The following is a 21202-nucleotide window of genomic DNA, read 5'->3' as shown; positions in this document are numbered from 1 at the left end:
GCATGAGGAAGTCATGCAGTAGTACATGCATGAATAAGTCATGCAGTAGTACATGCATAAGGAAGTCATGCAGTACTACATGCATGAGGAAGTCATGCAGTAGTACATGCATGAGGAAGTCATGAGGAAGTCATGCAGTAGTACATGCATGAGGAAGTCATGCAGTAGTACATGCATGAGGAAGTCATGCAGTAGTACATGCATGAGGAAGTCATGCAGTAGTACATGCATGAGGAAGTCATGCAGTAGTACATGCATGAGGAAGTCATGCAGTAGTACATGCATAAGGAAGTCATGCAGTAGTACATGCATGAGGAAGTCATGCAGTAGTACATGCATGAGGAAGTCATGAGGAAGTCATGCAGTAGTACATGCATGAGGAAGTCATGCAGTAGTACATGCATGAGGAAGTCATGCAGTACTACATGCATGAAGAAGTAATGCAGTAGTACATGCATAAGGAAGTCATGCAGTACTACATGCATGAAGAAGTCATGCAGTAGTACATGCATAAGGAAGTCATGCAGTAGTACATGCATGAGGAAGTCATGCAGTAGTACATGCATGAATAAGTCATGCAGTAGTACATGCATAAGGAAGTCATGCAGTACTACATGCATGAGGAAGTCATGCAGTACTGCATGCATGAGGAAGTAATGCAGTAGTACATGCATGAGGAAGTCATGCAGTAGTACATGCATGAAGAAGTAATGCAGTAGTACATGCATAAGGAAGTCATGCAGTACTACATGCATGAAGAAGTCATGCAGTAGTACATGCATAAGGAAGTCATGCAGTAGTACATGCATGAGGAAGTCATGCAGTAGTACATGCATGAGGAAGTAGTACATGCATGAAGTGGATATGAATAAAAGAAGATAACAATCATCTTCCACCTGGAACATTCCAAATAGGCTTGTACTTGTAATTGCTTTTAAAGTGTGATATATTTAGAGAGTGCAATGTCCCTTTGGGACAGAGGACTCTTGTATTTGGAAGGTTTTATTAGGGACCGCAATGTCCCTTTGGGACAGAGGACCCTATTGTAATTGTAAGGTTTTATTATTATTATTCCGCCGCCTCTTTGAGCTGTAATTTGACCCCCTTAACATGCTTCAAAACTCACCATATTTGACACACACATCAGGACTGGCGAAAATTGCCATCTAATAAAAAACAAAAAAACAAAACAAAACTCTAAATTGCGCTCTAGCGCCCCCTAGGGATAAAACACAGACAAAACTGCCTGTAACTTCCAGTAGGAATGTCGTAGAGACATGAAACAAAAACCTCTATATAGGTCTGACTTAGACCTAGATTTCATACGTTGACATCTTTCAGCAAAAATCGACAGGAAGTTGGCAATTCCCCCTTCAAAACAAAAGTTTAGTAAAAACAGTCACTTTTGCCTCTTTGAGCTGTAATTTGACCTCCTAACATGCTTCAAAACTCACCAAACTGGACACACACATCAGGACTGGCAGAAATTGTGATCTAATAAAAAACCCAACCCCAAAACTCAAAATTGCGCTCTAGCGCCGCCTAAGTAGAAAACACAGACACAACTGCTCCTAGGAAGAAAACCCAGACAAAACTGCCTGTAACTTCCCGTATAAATGTCGTAGAGACATGAAACAAACACCTCTATGTAGGTATTACATGGACTTAGATTTCATACTCTGACATCCTTCAGCAAAAATCGACAGGAAGTTGGCAATTCCCCCTTCAAAACAAAAGTTTAGTAAAAACAGTCACTTTTGCCTCTTTGAGCTGTAATTTGACAGTCTTAACATACTTCAAAACTCACCAAACTGGACATACACATCAGGACTGGCAAAAATTGCGATCTAATAAAAAACCCAACCCCAAATCTTAAAATTGCGCTCTAGCGCCGCCTAAGTAGAAAAAACAGACACAACTGCTCCTAGGAAGAAAACTCAGACAAAACTGCCTGTAACTTCCAGTAGGAATGTCATAGCGACATTAATCAAAAACCTCTATGTAGGTCTCACTTAGACCTATATTTAATATATTGACAACCCCCAGCGAAATTCGACAGGAAGTTTCAATTCCCCCTTCAAAACAAAAGTTTTGTAAAAACCGGTCACCTTTTTTCAAACATTATCTCCTCTGAGTGCGTTTGTTGTGTCGGCTTCAAACTAGCACAGGAGAGAGATTGAACCCTTCTGATTAAAAGTTGACGAAAGAGTTTTAATTACTGCTCCGGTTTGGATTTTATGTGCCGTCAAAGTCGGTCCCGTCCATCGTTGCTTGCAGCTTTAATCTTTATTATTATTATACCGCCGCCTCTTTGAGCTGTAATTTGACCCCTTTAACATGCTTCAAAACTCACCATATTTGACACACACATCAGGACTGGCGAAAATTGCCATCTAATAAAAAATTTAAAAAAAAAACAACTCAAAATTGCGCTCTTACACCCCCTAGGAAGGAAACACAGACAAAACTACCTCTAACTCCCAGTACGAATGTTGTAGAGACATGAAACAAAAACCTCTATGTAGGTCTCACTTAGACCTACATTTCATAAGTTGACAACCCCCAGTAAAAATCAACAGGAAGTTTGCAATCCCCCTTCAAAACAAAAGTTGTTATTATTATTATACCGCCGCCTCTTTGAGCTGTAATTTGACCTCCTAACATGCTTCAAAACTCACCAAATTGGACACACACATCTGGACTGGCTACAATTGCAATCTAATCAAAAAACCAAACCCTAGCAAAATAATCACGACCTGTCACGCCAGGTCTGACGTATCCTTGAGTTTCCTGGTCAGCGCTCTTATTTTGGTTCCATTTCCTGTCTGTCTCCCTTTGTGCTGTTTCCCTCAACTGTCCCTGATTGGTTACCTGGTTGCCAATCAGGCTTTCTTATATGCTTGAGGATGGCTAGCTGTTCATGCTGCGTAAGTGTTAGCTTTGTGATGCTGCCTGCTTGACTTCAAACTCCGATGATACACTACTTGTAAGAATTGAAGACTCTTACATTCTCTCGCCCGCATCATAACAATGGCAGCGACCGTGACAGAATGCTCCAGCCAGAGAGTGACCTCGTCGACGACTTGGCACCAGCATTTAGTAGCGCACATTTCCTGGAGGACATGAACAGTCTTGCCAACATGGCGTCGTTCTTGCTAAATTTGGCAACTTTCCAATCCCCATGGTGCCTTTTTTTGTAAACAGCTACCGGCTGTTTAAACATACTTCTGAGTTTGAAATAAATATGTCTTCTTTTTGTTTGTACTAGGAGATATGTTATTATTTGAAATACACAGCTTGTGACATTTTTTCAGCAGACGCATGAGGGACACAAAGTATGGGATCAGTATCGTGGATACCAGCCTGACATGTGACACAAAGTATGGGATCAGTATCGTGGATACCAGCCTGACATGTGACACACTATGATGGGCTGAAAGATCACCTGGATTTGTTATTTTTACTTCAACTATCACTTACAATTAGTACAATTAGCACATAACATTTCTATGTCGTGTAGGTATATACATATATATATATATATATATACATATATACATACATATATATATATATATATATATGTATGTGTGGGAAAAAAAATCACAAGACTATTTCATCTCTACAGGCCTGTTTCATGAGGGGGGGTTCCCTCAATCATCAGGAGATTTTAATGGGAGCATTCACATACCATGGATTATATAGGGCACAGAGTGGGTGGGTACAGGCTGGTGTAGGGGCGTGGTGATTGGCTCATGTGTTACCTAGGAGGTGTTTCCGTCTGTGGCGGCATGCTGTTACAATTTCGCTGCGCTTGTTGAGGGATGACAGGTCTGGACGGTAAATAATAAACAGTTTTTCTTTCAAGCATAGGTTGCATCTTTTATTACCACTATTGTAAGGTGTGCTGGATGCAAGAATTTGCCATGTTATTGAATATTCAACATTATTGTCTTTGAGGTCCCAAATGTGTTTGCTGAGTTCTGTGGTATTCCGCAGGTTTTGGTTCCTGAAAGAAGCCTTGTGATTGTTCCATCTGGTTTTGAACTCTCCTTCAGTTAATCCTACATATGTGTTGGATGTGTTAATGTCCTTGCGTGTTACCTTAGATTGGTAGACAACTGATGTTTGTAAGCACCCCCCGTTGAGAGGTCAATCAGGTTTCTTTCGACAGTTGCAACCTTTGTTGGTTTTGGAGTCGCTCTGTCCGGGGGCCGACGGCTCATTTGCAATTGTTTTGTTGTGGTTTGAGATGATTTGTCGTATATTGTTCATACAGCTGTAGCTCAATTTAATGTTGTTCTTGTTGAATACTTTTCTTAGGGTGTTGCCTTTGGGAAAGTGTTTGTCAATCAGATTGAGGAATTTGTGTCCAATGTTAGTTGAGACGTTTTTGCTGTATGGGGGGTTGTACCAGATGATGTCGTTTCGTTTTCTGTTCTTTTTCGGTTGGTTTCCTGGCGTGGGTTCATAGGTGAGGGTGAAATTGTATCCGCTTTCATCAAGGGCCTTTTGGTACGGGGGGGTTGCTTGGTCAAATTCAGCTTTGCTAGATGACAGCATCGATAGCCTTTTATTAATTCCGGTAGGTATTCTTTTTGTGGTGGTGGGTGGGTGGTTGCTGTCATGGTGCACGTATTGGAGTGTTGTGTTGGGTTTCGTGAATGGTTGGTAGCTGTTATTTCTCAGGTTGAAAGTGACGTCAAGGAAGTTGACGGTTTGCTTGTTGGCTTCAATCGTGATCCGTAGGCCGTTCTCTTTGAAAATTTGGCATATGCGCTTCTTGGTATTCTCGCTGCTCCTTGGCGAGGCGCGACACACTGCCAGTCCGTCATCACGGTAAATACCAAGGTTCAGATTGAGGCTAGCGAGCTGGGAGAGGAGGAAACTCCCAACGAGTTCACACGTCTCTGCTCCGTCAAAACTTCCCATAGTGACGTCAAATGTTGCATTGCATATGCATTGCATATATATATATATATATATATATATATATATATATATATATATATATATATATATATATATATATATACAGTATATATATATATATATATGTACAGTACATTTTTTTGTTTTGTTTTTTTGTTGTTGTTGTATATATATATATATATATATATATATATATATATATATATATATATATATATATATATATATATATACATATATATAGTAACACTTTAGTATGGGGAACATATTCATCATTAATTAGTTGCTTATTAAAGTAACAAAAACTTAATTTAGAGTTATTTGGACACCTCATTAATCCTGAGGTTAATGAGGGAAGACTCTTAGTTAATGGCTTACTGGTTGTATAATAAGGCCATGCAGAATAAAGCATTAATAAGTACTTAATAATTACTAATTAAGAGCCAATTGGTTACTAATTTGCACGTTAATAAGCAACAAATTAATGGTGAATATGTGTTCCCCATACTAAAGTGTTACCATAAATATGTATATATATATATATATATATATATATATATATATATATATATATATATATATATATATATATATATATATATATATATATATATATTTTTTTTTTTAACCAGACCTATGACATCCTCCTGGGCTTCTCACCTTGGTCTGTTTTTCTTCACGTTGCCCTCCTGATTAAAGTGACCTTTAAAGAAGCTGCTTTCGAAATGTATGAACTGGCCTTAATTGGCAATTACCCTGATTTGAGTTGGTCTTGTCATTTCTTCTTCTGCGATGTGGAAGTGACGATGTGAAACAACTGCTCTTTTGTTCCTGCAGGGGTTCAAAACCCAGCCGAGTCATACCAAAGACTATAAACATGACTATAAACATTACCTCCCTGCTTGGCACTCAGCATCAAGGCTTGGAATTGGGGGTTAAATCACCAAAAATGATTCCCGGGCGCGGCCACCGCTGCTGCTCACTGCTCCCCTCACCTCCCAGGGGGTGATCAAGGGTGATGGGTCAAATTCAGAGAATCATTTCACCACACCTAGTGTGTGTGTGTGACTATCAGTGGTACTTTAACTTGAACTTGAACTTGATGTGCTCCACTTTTAAAGCACTGTGGTGACTATGGGAGGGCAGGTGTATACTTTACTACCACTTATCATTTACTAACACTTCAAGTCAAATAAGACTCCACATGGTAGCACTTTGATCAAGAAGGTGAAAAATGTAATTGAATTGAAGAAAACTCATGGAGTACACAGGTGGCATCTCTCCCCTTCTGCTAATTAAAGTTCATTGAAGCTTTTTCTTTGTCATTTATTTATATATATTTCACATTATAATTAGTAATGATGAATGTTACTACATGACATATACTTACATCATGTATATATTACATGTTATTATGAATGTTATTAGATACTACATATATACTTACATCATGTATATATTACATGTTATTATGAATGTTACTACATGACATATATACTTACATCATGTATATATTACATGTTATTATGAATGTTACTACATGACATATATACTTACATCATGTATATATTACATGTTATTATGAATGTTACTACATGACATATATACTTACATCATGTATATATTACATGTTATTATGAATGTTACTACATGACATATACTTACATCATGTATATATTACATGTTATTATGAATGTTACTACATGACATATATACTTACATCATGTATATATTACATGTTATTATGAATGTTACTACATGACATATATACTTAAATGTTTAGAATGCATTTAAATAATCCATCCGACATGTTTCACAATGATTGTGAACATTAGGCAAAATTCACCAAAAAGTGCAGTTGCCCTTAAACCACAAGGAGATGCAATAATTATATAGTCATAATAATAATGATGTATTTATTAGGGCTGTCAAAGTTAAGACAATAATAATTTGTTAAGTATAGGTTCCTTTAACTGAGATTTTTTTTTAACGCACAAATAATGTATTTGATCCTTGGCCCGTTCCGTAGTTTGGGGAAATGTGTCATGGCGTCCAGTTACTGTTAAGCCTCAAGCACGAACATAGCGAGTAGAACTGCTAAAGAAAGGGGGGCCTTATGGTAATCTCAGATCCAAAGCCATGGCTGGTGGCTTCAATCAGCATCAATATCAGATGACGTAAAGGGAAGCTAATCATGTAGAAGTGAATATGCTCTTTCAAAATCCTATTCTGGCCACTTTGTATTGAATTTGTTGGAACTTTTTGTAAAGAAAAATCAAATAATGAGTCTTGTGTAAGGGGCCTGGAATGTGTTGCAACACCCCTGCACACATGACTACAAACACCACATGAGAAGTGTCCAGACCAATCATAATCACAGTCATTATGACTAACTACTGTGCAATCAAAATGATTGATTTGAAGGTCAATTCTGGATTGATTCTAATCTAAGCTAAGTGGTAGATATTGACACTGGAATTGGGGCTGCTTCAGGAGGGTAGATGGTCATCTAGTGTAGTAACCAGAGGGTAGATGGTCATCTAGTGTAGTAACCAGAGGGTAGATGGTCATCTGGTGTAGTAACCAGAGGGTAGATGGTCATCTAGTGTAGTAACCAGAGGGAAGATGGTCATCTAGTGTAGTAACCAGAGGGTAGATGGTCATCTAATGTAGTAACCAGAGGGTAGATGGTCATCTAATGTAGTAACCAGAGGGTAGATGGTCATCTAGTGTAGTAACCAGAGGGTAGATGGTCTTCTAGTGGAACGACCTGAGGGTAGATGGTCATCTAGTGTAGTAACCAGAGGGTAGATGGTCATCTAGTGTAGTAACCAGAGGGTAGATGGTCATCTAGTGTAGTAACCAGAGGGAAGATGGTCATCTAGTGTAGTAACCAGAGGGTAGATGGTCATCTAATGTAGTAACCAGAGGGTAGATGGTCATCTAATGTAGTAACCAGAGGGTAGATGGTCATCTAGTGTAGTAACCAGAGGGTAGATGGTCTTCTAGTGGAACGACCTGAGGGTAGATGGTCATCTAGTGTAGTAACCAGAGGGTAGATGGTCATCTGGTGTAGTAACCAGAGGGTAGATGGTCATCTGGTGTAGTAACCAGAGGGTAGATTGTCATCTGGTGTAGTAACTAGAGGGTAGATGGTCATCTAGTGTAGTAACCAGAGGGTAGATGGTCATCTAGTGTAGTAACCAGAGGGTAGATGGTCATCTGGTGTAGTAACCAGAGGGTAGATTGTCATCTGGTGTAGTAACTAGAGGGTAGATGGTCATCTAGTGTAGTAACCAGAGGGTAGATGGTCATCTAGTGTAGTAACCAGAGGGTAGATGGTCATCTGGTGTAGTAACCAGAGGGTAGATGGTCATCTGGTGTAGTAACCAGAGGGTACATGGTCATCTGGTATAGTAACCAGAGGGTAGATGGTCATCTGGTGTAGTAACTGGAGGGTAGATGGTCATCTGGTATAGTAACCAGAGGGTAGATGGTCATCTGGTATAGTAACCAGAGGGTAGATGGTCATCTGGTGTAGTAACCAGAGGGTAGATGGTCATCTGGTGTAGTAACCAGAGGGTAGATTGTCATCTAGTGTAGTAACCAGTGGGTAGATGGTCATCTGGTGTAGCAACCAGAGGGTAGATGGTCATCTGGTATAGTAACCAGAGGGTAGATGGTCATCTGCTGTAGTGACCAGAGGTTAGATGGTCATCTTGTATAGTAACCAGAGGGTAGATGGTCATCTGGTGTAGTAACCAGAGGGTAGATGGTCATCTGGTATAGTAACCAGAGGGTAGATGGTCATCTGGTGTAGTGACCAGAGGGTAGATGGTCATCTGGTGTAGTAACTGGAGGGTAGATGGTCATCTGGTATAGTAACCAGAGGGTAGATGGTCATCTGGTGTAGTAACCAGAGGGTAGATTGTCATCTAGTGTAGTAACCAGTGGGTAGATGGTCATCTGGTGTAGCAACCAGAGGGTAGATGGTCATCTGGTATAGTAACCAGAGGGTAGATGGTCATCTGCTGTAGTGACCAGAGGTTAGATGGTCATCTTGTATAGTAACCAGAGGGTAGATGGTCATCTGGTGTAGTAACCAGAGGGTAGATGGTCATCTGGTATAGTAACCAGAGGGTAGATGGTCATCTGGTGTAGTGACCAGAGGGTAGATGGTCATCTTGTATAGTAATCAAAGGGTAGATGGTCATCTGGTGTAGTAACCAGAGGGTAGATGGTCATCTGGTGTAATGACCAGAGGGTAGATGGTCATCTTGTATAGTAACCAGAGGGTAGATGGTCATCTGGTGTAGTAACCAGAGGGTAGATGGTCATCTGGTATAGTAACCAGAGGGTAGATGGTCATCTGGTGTAGTGACCAGAGGGTAGATGGTCATCTGGTGCAGTGACCAGAGGGTAAATGGTCATCTGGTATAGTAACCAGAGGGTAGATGGTCATCTGGTGTAGTAACCAGAGGGTAGATGGTCATCTGGTGTAGTAACCAGAGGGTAGATGGTCAACTGGTGTAGTAACCAGAGGGTAGATGTTCATCTAGTTGTCATGTCTGGGATCATGTTTTGTTTAGTATGTTTTGCTTGGTTTTTGGACACTTTTTAGTTCCTGTTTTCACTCCCTTGCTTTGTCACCATAGCAACCATTAGTTTCACCTGGTTCACATCCTCATGTCATGCACCTGTCTCATGTTTTCACATTTTGAGTCACGCATCTGCTGTCACTAATCATGTCACTATTGTTTAAGCTTCCAGTTGCCAGGCTGTCTTTCTGGCGACATCACTCTGCTTCATGCCATGTTTACGCTTTCATGCTGAGTTCACGCTGCTTGTTTCATAGTCCATGCTGCCCTGTTCATGTCATCGCAAGTAAGTTCTGTTTAAAAATGCCACAGTTAGTGTTTTTGTTTCATGTTCATAGTTAATTGCCTTTGTGCTAGTCTTTTGTTTCATTAGTCAAGTTTGTTCTCTGCCATTGTGCGCGCCTTTTGTTTGCTTCTTTTTTTGTAGTTATAGTGTTAAAAATAAAAGATGTCATTACCTTCACGCCATGTCCGGTCCAAGTTCACTTGCATCTCGGGAAAATAACCACACCAAAGTCCACGTCCTGACACTAGTGTACAAACCCCGTTTCCATATGAGTTGGGAAATTGTGTTAGATGTAAATATAAACGGAATACAATGATTTGCGAATCATTTTCAAGCCATATTCAGTTGAATATGCTACAAAGACAACATATTTGATGTTCAAACTCATAAACTTTGTTGTTTTTTTTTGCAAAAAATAATTAACTTAGAATTTCATGGCTGCAACACGTGCCAAAGTAGTTGGGAAAGGGCATGTTCACCACTGTGTTACATCACCTTTCCTTTTAACAACACTCAGTAAAGGTTTGGGAACTGAGGAGACACATTTTTGAAGCTTCTCAGGTGGAATTCTTTCCCATTCTTGCTTGATGTACAGCTTAAGTTGTTCAACAGTCCGGGGGTCTCCCTTCTGCTATTTTAGGCTTCATAATGCGCCACACATTTTCAATGTCTGGACTACAGGCAGGCCAGTCTAGTACCCGCACTCTTTTACTATGAAGCCACGTTGATGTAACACGTGGCTTGGCAATGTCTTGCTGAAATAAGCAGGGGCGTCCATGGTAACGTTGCTTGGATGGCAACATATGTTGCTCCAAAAGCTGTATGTACCTTTCAGCATTAATGGTGCCTTCACAGACGTGTAAGTTACCCATGTCTTGGGCACTAATACACCCCCATACCATCACACATGCTGGCTTTTCAACTTTGCGCCTATAACAATCCGGATGGTTCTTTTCCTCTTTGGTCCGGAGGACACGACGTCCACAGTTTCCAAAAACAATTTGAAATGTGGACTCGTCAGACCACAGAACACTTTTCCACTTTGTATCAGTCCATCTTAGATGAGCTCAGGCCCAGCGAAGCCGACGGCGTTTCTGGGTGTTGTTGATAAACGGTTTTTGCCTTGCATAGGAGAGTTTTAACTTGCACTTACAGATGTAGCGACCAACAGTAGTCACTGACAGTGGGTTTCTGAAGTGTTGCTGAACCCATGTGGTGATATCCTTTACACACTGATGTCGCTTGTTGATGCAGTACAGCCTGAGGGATGGAAGGTCACGGGCTTAGCTGCTTACGTGCAGTGATTTCTCCACATTCTCTGAACCCTTTGATGATATTACGGAGCGTAGATGGTGAAATCCCTAAATTCCTTGCAATAGCTGCTTGAGAAAGTTTTTTCTTAAACTGTTCAACGATTTGCTCACGCATTTGTTGACAAAGTGGTGACCCTCGCCCCATCCTTGTTTGTGAATGACTGAGCATTTCATGGAATCTACTTTTATACCCAATCATGGCACCCACCTGTTCCCAATTAGCCTGCACACCTGTGGGATGTTCCAAATAAGTGTTTGATGAGCATTCCTCAACTTTATCAGTATTTATTGCCACCTTTCCCAACTTCTTTGTCACGTGTTGCTGGCATCAAATTCTAAAGTTAATGATTAATTGCAAAAAAAATAAATGTTTATGAGTTTGAACATCAAATATGTTGTCTTTGTAGCATATTCAACTGAATATGGCTTGAAAATGATTTGCAAATCATTGTATTCCGTTTATATTTACATCTAACACAATTTCCCAACTCATATGGAAGCGGGGTTTGTAGTAACCAGAAGGTATATGATCATCTAGTGTGGTGACCAGAGGGTAGATGGTCATCTGGTGTAGTAACCAGAAGGTATATGGTCATCTAGTGTAGTAAGCAGAGGGTAGATGGTCATCGTGCAGTGATTTCTCCAGATTCTCTGAACCCTTTGATGATATTACGGAGCGTAGATGGTGAAATCCCTAAATTCCGTCCCACTGGGGTGAGTTTTTCCTTGCCCGTATGTGGGCTTTGTACCGAGGATGTCGTTGTGGCTTGTGCAGCCCTTTGAGACACTTGTGATTTAGGGCTATATAAATAAAGATTGATTGATTGATTGATCTGGTGTAGTAACCAGAAGGTATATGGTCATTTAGTGTAGTGACCAGAGGGTAGATGGTCATCTGGTGTAGTGACCAGAGGGTAGATTTAGATTTAGATTTTCTAGTAACCCCCCCCCCCCTAGAGGGGGGGGGGGGGGTTACCCACATATGCGGTCCTCTCCAAGGTTTCTCATAGTCATTCACATCGACGTCCCACTGGGGTGAGTTTTTCCTTGCCCGTATGTGGGCTTTGTACCGAGGATGTCGTTGTGGCTTGTGCAGCCCTTTGAGACACTTGTGATTTAGGGCTATATAAATAAAGATTGATTGATTGATTGATGATTCTAGTGTAGTAAGCAGAGGGTAGATGGTCATCGTGCAGTGATTTCTCCAGATTCTCTGAACCCTTTGATGATATTACGGAGCGTAGATGGTGAAATACCTAAATTCCGTCCCACTGGGGTGAGTTTTTCCTTGCCCGTATGTGGGCTTTGTACCGAGGATGTCGTTGTGGCTTGTGCAGCCCTTTGAGACACTTGTGATTTAGGGCTATATAAATAAAGATTGATTGATTGATTGATGATTCTAGTGTAGTAACCAGAGGGTAGATGGTCTTCTAGTGTGGTGATCAGAGGGTAGATGGTCATCTAGTGTAGTAACCAGAGGGTAGATGGTCATCTGGTGTGGTGATCAGAGGGTAGATGGTCATCTAGTGTAGTAACCAGAGGGTAGATGGTCATCTGGTGTAGTAACCAGAGGGTAGATGGTCTTCTAGTGTAGTAACCAGAGGGTAGATGGTCATCTGGTGTAGTGACCAGAGGGTAGATGGTCATCTAGTGTAGTAACCAGAGGGTAGATGGTCTTCTAGTGTAGTAACCAGAGTGTAGATGGTCTTCTAGTGTAGTAACCAGAGTGTAGATGGTCTTCTAGTGTAGTAACCAGAGGGTAGATGGTCATCTGGTGTAATAACCAGAGGGTAGATGGTGTTCTAGTGTAGTGACCAGAGGGTTCCTCCAGCCGGGCTTGAGCCAGACACGTCACCACAGGTGGTTGATGCTTCGTTGGCCTACGACCCCAATCTGGTCTTGGGGTGGAATATATGAGCCATGCATTGGGCCCCTGGGGACCGAATGTTTAGAGGATGTTTGAATGCAGAGAGGAATGTTGTACGTGAGGTAAATAAAGATCGAGTTAAAGTACGTGAGGTAAATAAAGATCAAGTTCTTCCTGCACACGCACTTCAGCCTCAGGCTCCAATATTCATGGCCACCAATCAGCGTGTGTCAGACAACATTCATGTCACGTTTCCATCAAGTGAAAAGTCCTTTTCAGCACACAGCTGATATCTTTTTATGTGGCCTGATCCTGTCTTTGTACAGTCATATATTTACACTTTGGTATTTTACAGTCTAGTTTTAGTTAGGTTTGCTTTTTGAGAGCAAGCATTTGCTGCAATGTCCCTCCTATTTCCTGTCAAACAGGCTTCCAGAATACAGGAGTTAGTTCAGCTAAATAGGAAATGCAATTTCAACTGAAGAAACTTTACAGTAGAATGTGCGTGTGAATGCTGAAAAGCCAAACTGAAACGCTAAACTTGCACGAGAGGAGGAGGGGGGAGTGGGGCTTGTCATTTTGCAATGCAGTCTGCTGAAAATGATGGAAAGCACCACTCTAAGTAGCTAAAGTGGATAGAGCACCCCTCACAATTCGTCACGTTTCATGTGTCAGGTAAACTGTCGCAGTTTACCTGAATTCCCGTCCAACTGCACCTTGAAAAATAGCTACATTTAAAAAAAAAAAAAAGCTAAGATGCTAATGGCAACAGCACGCATGCATCAAGTATCAAAATGTATGACTGAGGCATAGACCTGCAAAAATAGCTAAAAAGAAGCTAGCATGCTAGTGTTAGCATGCTAGCATGTTAACGACAGCACCAACATATTGGAATCAGAGGTGTGTATGTGCAAATATAGCTCAAAATTAAATTAAATAAGATTGACTAACATTAGCAAGGAGCATTTCAACTTTGGAATGGTCCAGAATCGCTTGAGAAATTTGGGGAATTGTGGAAGTTAGAAACATTTTCTTTTCATTTTGAAAGGGAAAAACATGCGTGGAAAATGAGTATGAAGAGCTGACAATGTTGTCATGTTGCATGCAGACAATGCCATATATGATGGCATTCACTATTATTGGTGAAAGTTTCTTCTACACTTGAGTTGACATTCCCTCCAACATGTCTACTGATTGGTGAAGCAAAGCATGCAGCTGAGCAGCTTCCGGGTGACGCAGATTGTCCTTTTGTAACACAACACTCCCCCCCCCCCCGCCCTGCAGTTTTGTAACACAACACTCCCCCCACCCTCACCCCAAACCTCCAGGGATGCGCAGCCGTGACATAAATGTCCTCTTCTTTTCAGTGGAAGAGAGGTTTGAATGTAAAGAAAAGAAGGTTTTGGAATAAAAGATTCCCTCTTTTATTGATTTTGTTCTCATTGAGTTGATTGGACCCCGCCTTCCGCCCCAATGCAGCTGAGATAGGCTCCAGCGACCCCCCGCGACCCCAAAAAGGGACAAGCGGTAGAAACTGGATGGATGGATGGATGAGTTCATTGGAATTCCAGCAGTTCACCAGGAAACATTCTCTTTTCTAGTATAGAATTGCTTTGATGGAAACTGTCAAATATGCAAACGTTTCTCTCTTTGTCTTTGTCATTGAACTCAGGCAATGACACAGAAAAGGTAAACAACAAATAAAACATATCTGGTTTGTAAACATGACAACTGAAAGGGAAGAAGAACCTCATTTAATCCCAGCCCACTTCCCCAATTAGTGATCAATACTTTACTGCAAGGATTAGTGTACAGGTGTTATGTCACACTGGCGTTAACACAGGTAACAAATCATTCATACCAAGGATTAGTGTACAGGTGTTATGTCACGCTGGTGTTAACACAGGTAACAAATCATTCATACCAACAAAGTAAGAAGAATAAACAAAGCAACAATAGTAATGTTCAGTTCAGTTCATTTCTTTATTTCATTCATCAAATATCAAACAAAGGAATACAATGCAAATAAAACCATCAACATGTCCAGGGTGAACCCCGCCTTCCGCCCCAATGCAGCTGAGATAGGCTCCAGCGACCCCCCATCCATCCATCCATCCATCTTCTTCCGCTTATCCGAGGTCGGGTCGCGGGGGCAGCAGCTTAAGCAGGGAAGCCCAGACTTCCCTCTCCCCAGCCACTTGGTCCAGCTCCTCCCGGGGGATCCCGAGGCGTTCCCAGGCCAGCCGGGAGAGATAGTCTTCCCAGCGTGTCCTGGGTCTTCCCCGTGGCCTCCTACCGGTCGGACGTGCCCTAAACACCTTCCTAGGGAGGCGTTCGGGTGGCATCCTGACCAGATGCCCGAACCAACTCATCTGGCTCCTCTCCATGTGGAGGAGCAGCGGCTTTACTTTGAGCTCCCCCCGAATGACAGAGCTTCTCACCCTATCTCTAAGGGAGAGCCCCGCCACTCGGCGGAGGAAACCCATTTCGGCCGCTTGTACCCGTGATCTTGTCCTTTCGGTCATGACCCAAAGCTCATGACCATAGGTGAGGATGGGAACGTAGATCGACCGGTAAATCGAGAGCTTTGCCTTCCGGCTCAGCTCCTTCTTCACCACAACGGATCGATACAGCGTCCGCATTACTGAAGACGCCGCACCGATCCGCCTGTCGATCTCACGATCCACTCTTCCCCCACTCGTGAACAAGACTCCGAAGTACTTGAACTCCTCCACTTGGGGCAAGATCTCCTCCCCAACCCGGAAATGGCACTACACCCTTTTCCGGGAGAGAACCATGGATTCGGACTTGGAGGTGCTGATTCCCATCCCAGTCGCTTCACACTCGGCTGCGAACCGATCCAGTGAGAGCTGAAGATCTTGGCCGGAGGAAGCCATCAGGACCACATCATCTGCAAATAGCAGTGACCTAATCCTGCAGCCACCAAACCAGATCCCCTCAACGCCCTGACTGCGCCTAGAAATTCTGTCCATAAAGGTTATGAACAGAATGGGTGACAAAGGGCAGCCTTGGCGGAGTCCAACCCTCACTGGAAACGTGTCCGACTTACTGCCGGCAATGCGGATTAAACTCTGACACTGATTATACAGGGAGCGGACTGCCACAATAAGACAGTCCGTTACCCCATACTCTCTGAGCACTCCCCACAGGACTTCCCGAGGGACACGGTCGAATGCCTTCTCCAAGTCCACAAAGCACATGTAGACTGGTTGGGCAAACTCCCATGCACCCTCAAGGACCCTGCCGAGAGTATAGAGCTGGTCCACAGTTCCACGACCAGGACGAAAACCACACTGTTCCTCCTGAATCCGAGGTTCGACTATCCGGCGTAGCCTCCTCTCCAGTACACCTGAATAGACCTTACCGGGAAGGCTGAGGAGTGTGATCCCACGATAGTTGGAACACACCCTCCGGTTCCCCTTCTTAAAGAGAGGAACCACCACCCCGGTCTGCCAATCCAGAGGTACCGCCCCCGATGTCCACGCGATGTTGCAGAGTCTTGTCAACCAAGACAGCCCCACAGCATCCAGAGCCTTAAGGAACTCCGGGCGGATCTCATCTACCCCCGGGGCCTTGCCACCGAGGAGCTTTTTAACTACCTCGGCAACCTCAGCCCCAGAAATAGGAGAGCCCACCACAGATTCCCCAGGCCCTGCTTCCTTATAGGAAGACGTGCTGGTAGGATTGAGGAGGTCTTCGAAGTATTCCCTCCACCGATCCAGCGACCCCCCGTGACCCCATAAAGAGACAAGTGCTAGAAAATGGATGGATGGAACATTATAGTCAGTTAAGAATGGAAATAGGCAGGAAGAAGTTGAAAAAGTATCTTATCTAATATCTGATCAATATTTTCACAAATACAACAATTGACCTTCAATGTTGGCGACGACAAAGACATATTTTCATTTTACAAATAAACCAATTGTGAAGAAATCATTTCACTCAATCCTATCTTTTTTAATCTTCATGATTGTATGTTGTTTTTCAATTCAGAAAGAAATTGACATTGTTTTTGAACACAGAAAGAGATTGACAATATTTTGATGAAGTAAACTAACCTCTGATTGTCACTCTTGTAAAACATGATTGATTAAAGATGTCACTTCCTCTCAGATTATAATGACTTTCTCTTTTTAATCATCTCTTTTCAATGTTGTTTACTAGAATTACTGCATGTGCTTTGTACACCATTGTTAGGGTATTATACTCTATGATATGTAGGATGTTATACTCTATGATATGTAGGATATAATACTCTATGATATGTAGGATATTATACTCTATGATATGTAGGATATAATACTCTATGATATGTAGGATGTTATACTCTATGATATGTAGGATATTATACTCTATGATATGTAGGATATTATACTCTATGATATGTAGGATGTTATACTCTATGATATGTAGGATGTTATACTCTATGATATGTAGGATATAATACTCTATGATTTGTAGGATGTTATACTCTATGATATGTAGGATATTATACTCTATGATATGTAGGATGTTATACTCTATGATATGTAGGATATTATACTCTATGATATGTAGGATGTTATACTCTATGATATGTAGGATGTTATACTCTATGATATGTAGGATGTTATACTCTATGATATGTAGGATATTATACTCTATGATATGTAGGATATTATACTCTATGATATGTAGGATATTATACTCTATGATATGTAGGATGTTATACTCTATGATATGTAGGATATTATACTCTATGATATGTAGGATGTTATACTCTATGACATGTAGGATATTATACTCTATGATATGTAGGATGTTATACTCTATGATATGTAGGATGTTATACTCTATGATATGTAGGATGTTATACTCTATGATATGTAGGATGTTATACTCTATGATATGTAGGATATTATACTCTATGATATGTAGGATGTTATACTCTATGATATGTAGGATATTATACTCTATGATATGTAGGATGTTATACTCTATGATATGTAGGATATTATACTCTATGATATGTAGGATGTTATACTCTATGATATGTAGGATGTTATACTCTATGATATGTAGGATGTTATACTCTATGATATGTAGGATATTATACTCTATGATATGTAGGATGTTATACTCTATGATATGTAGGATATTATACTCTATGATATGTAGGATGTTATACTCTATGATATGTAGGATATTATACTCTATGATATGTAGGATGTTATACTCTATGATATGTAGGATGTTATACTCTATGATATGTAGGATGTTATACTCTATGATATGTAGGATGTTATACTCTATGATATGTAGGATGTTATACTCTATGATATGTAGGATGTTATACTCTATGATATGTAGGATGTTATACTCTATGATATGTAGGATATTATACTCTATGATATGTAGGATGTTATACTCTATGATATGTAGGATGTTATACTCTATGATATGTAGGATGTTATACTCTATGATATGTAGGATGTTATACTCTATGATATGTAGGATGTTATACTCTATGATATGTAGGATGTTATACTCTATGATATGTAGGATGTTATACTCTATGATATGTAGGATGTTATACTCTATGATATGTAGGATGTTATACTCTATGATATGTAGGATGTTATACTCTATGATATGTAGGATGTTATACTCTATGATATGTAGGATGTTATACTCTATGATATGTAGGATGTTATACTCTATGAAATGTAGGATGTTATACTCTATGATATGTAGGATATTATACTCTATGATATGTAGGATATTATACTCTATGATATGTAGGATGTTATACTCTATGATATGTAGGATGTTATACTCTATGATATGTAGGATGTTATACTCTATGATATGTAGGATGTTATACTCTATGATATGTAGGATATTATACTCTATGATATGTAGGATGTTATACTCTATGAAATGTAGGATATTATACTCTATGACAGGGGTCACCAACGCGGTTAGAAGTCATCATTTGAAAATGTTCAATTTGAAAAATGTGCACTTAGAGAAAATATCAAAATAAAGTGTTGCATATTGATATTTATCTTTTTCTATATATATTTATTGTGAGAAGTCATTAAGATGATCAATGTTTCCACAAATATAAATATCGTTAATTATTAATAATAACTTAGAGTTAATTGAGCAAATTGGCTATTTCTGGCAATTTATTTAAGTGTCTATCAAGTAACAAGTGGTAGAAAATGGATGGATGGACGTTTCCTTGCATGCAATTTCCAACAATGATTTATTTGTGCAGAAGGAAGATTGGATTGAAATATGTTTTATATAAACTATTGCACACTTCAGTACAGTATGTTAGATATGGAACTATCAGTGACAGTACAATATGTTAGATATGGAACTATCAGTGACAGTACAGTATGTTAGATATGGAACTATCAGTGACAGTACAATATGTTAGATATGGAACTATCAGTGACAGTACAGTATGTTAGATATGGAACTATCAGTGACAGTACAGTATGTTAGATATGGAACTATCAGTGACAGTACAATATGTTAGATATGGAACTATCAGTGACAGTACAGTATGTTACATATGGAACTATCAGTGACAGTACAATATGTTAGATATGGAACTATCAGTGACAGTACAATATGTTAGATATGGAACTATCAGTGACAGTACAGTATGTTAGATATGGAACTATCAGTGACAGTACAGTATGTTAGATATGGAACTATCAGTGACAGTACAATATGTTACATATGGAACTATCAGTGACAGTACAATATGTTAGATATGGAACTATCAGTGACAGTACAATATGTTAGATATGGAACTATCAGTGACAGTACAATATGTTAGATATGGAACTATCAGTGACAGTACAGTATGTTAGATATGGAACTATCAGTGACAGTACAATATGTTAGATATGGAACTATCAGTGACAGTACAGTATGTTAGATATGGAACTATCAGTGACAGTACAGTATGTTAGATATGGAACTATCAGTGACAGTACAGTATGTTAGATATGGAACTATCAGTGACAGTACAATATGTTAGATATGGAACTATCAGTGACAGTACAGTATGTTAGATATGGAACTATCAGTGACAGTACAATATGTTAGATATGGAACTATCAGTGACAGTACAGTATGTTAGATATGGAACTATCAGTGACAGTACAGTATGTTAGATATGGAACTATCAGTGACAGTACAGTATGTTAGATATGGAACTATCAGTGACAGTACAATATGTTAGATATGGAACTATCAGTGACAGTACAGTATGTTAGATATGGAACTATCAGTGACAGTACAGTATGTTAGATATGGAACTATCAGTGACAGTACAGTATGTTAGATATGGAACTATCAGTGACAGTACAATATGTTAGATATGGAACTATCAGTGACAGTACAATATGTTAGATATGGAACTATCAGTGACAGTACAATATGTTAGATATGGAACTATCAGTGACAGTACAGTATGTTAGATATGGAACTATCAGTGACAGTACAATATGTTAGATATGGAACTATCAGTGACAGTACAGTATGTTAGATATGGAACTATCAGTGACTTATACAACATTTACTATGCTTTTGATTTGTAGTAATTACTGTATGATTTATATGTAATGTCCATGACTCAAAGATAAAAGTTCATCTCTGGTGTTCTTTGAATCTCAACTCCTTCCAAACATTTCCTACATTTAGTTTGACTAGTATTTAATTTTCATTTGGACTAATTCATTATCAACCACCTCTGTAATATTTTGTCCTGAATAAAATAAGCTTGTGTGGTTCACAGATAAAATACACTAACATACTTAGGTCTACTACACATGTTGTCATTATGGTGGTACTTAATGAATACTTAGGTCTACTACACTACTGTGTTTAATGTTGTCATTATGGTGGTACTTAATGAATACTTAGGTCTACTACACTACTGTATTTAATGTTGTCATTATGGTGGTACTTAATGAATACTTAGGTCTACTACACTACTGTATTTAATGTTGTCATTATGGTGGTACTTAATGAATACTTAGGTCTACTACACTACTGTATTTAATGTTGTCATTATGGTGGTACTTAATGAATACTTAGGTCTACTACACTACTGTATTTAATGTTGTCATTATGGTGGTACTTAATGAATACTTAGGTCTACTACACTACTGTATGTAATGTT

At 39.9% G+C, this 21202-nt stretch overlaps 1 protein-coding gene across 1 annotated transcript in view; it reads right to left on the bottom strand.

The window, feature by feature from the left end:
- LOC133572358 (uncharacterized) overlaps window positions 1-21202 on the bottom strand; it is a 35100-nt gene that overhangs the window by 6016 nt on the left and 7882 nt on the right. The window contains exon 2 of the mRNA XM_061925295.1: window positions 17321-18929. Within this exon, the coding sequence (XP_061781279.1) occupies window positions 17321-18929 (1609 nt within the window). The remainder of the gene's footprint in view (window positions 1-17320; window positions 18930-21202) is intronic.

Source organism: Nerophis lumbriciformis, linkage group LG29 (genome assembly GCF_033978685.3).
Source record: "Nerophis lumbriciformis linkage group LG29, RoL_Nlum_v2.1, whole genome shotgun sequence".
Lineage (NCBI taxonomy): Eukaryota > Metazoa > Chordata > Actinopteri > Syngnathiformes > Syngnathidae > Nerophis > Nerophis lumbriciformis.
This window is presented reverse-complemented; position numbering and strand designations above follow the sequence as displayed.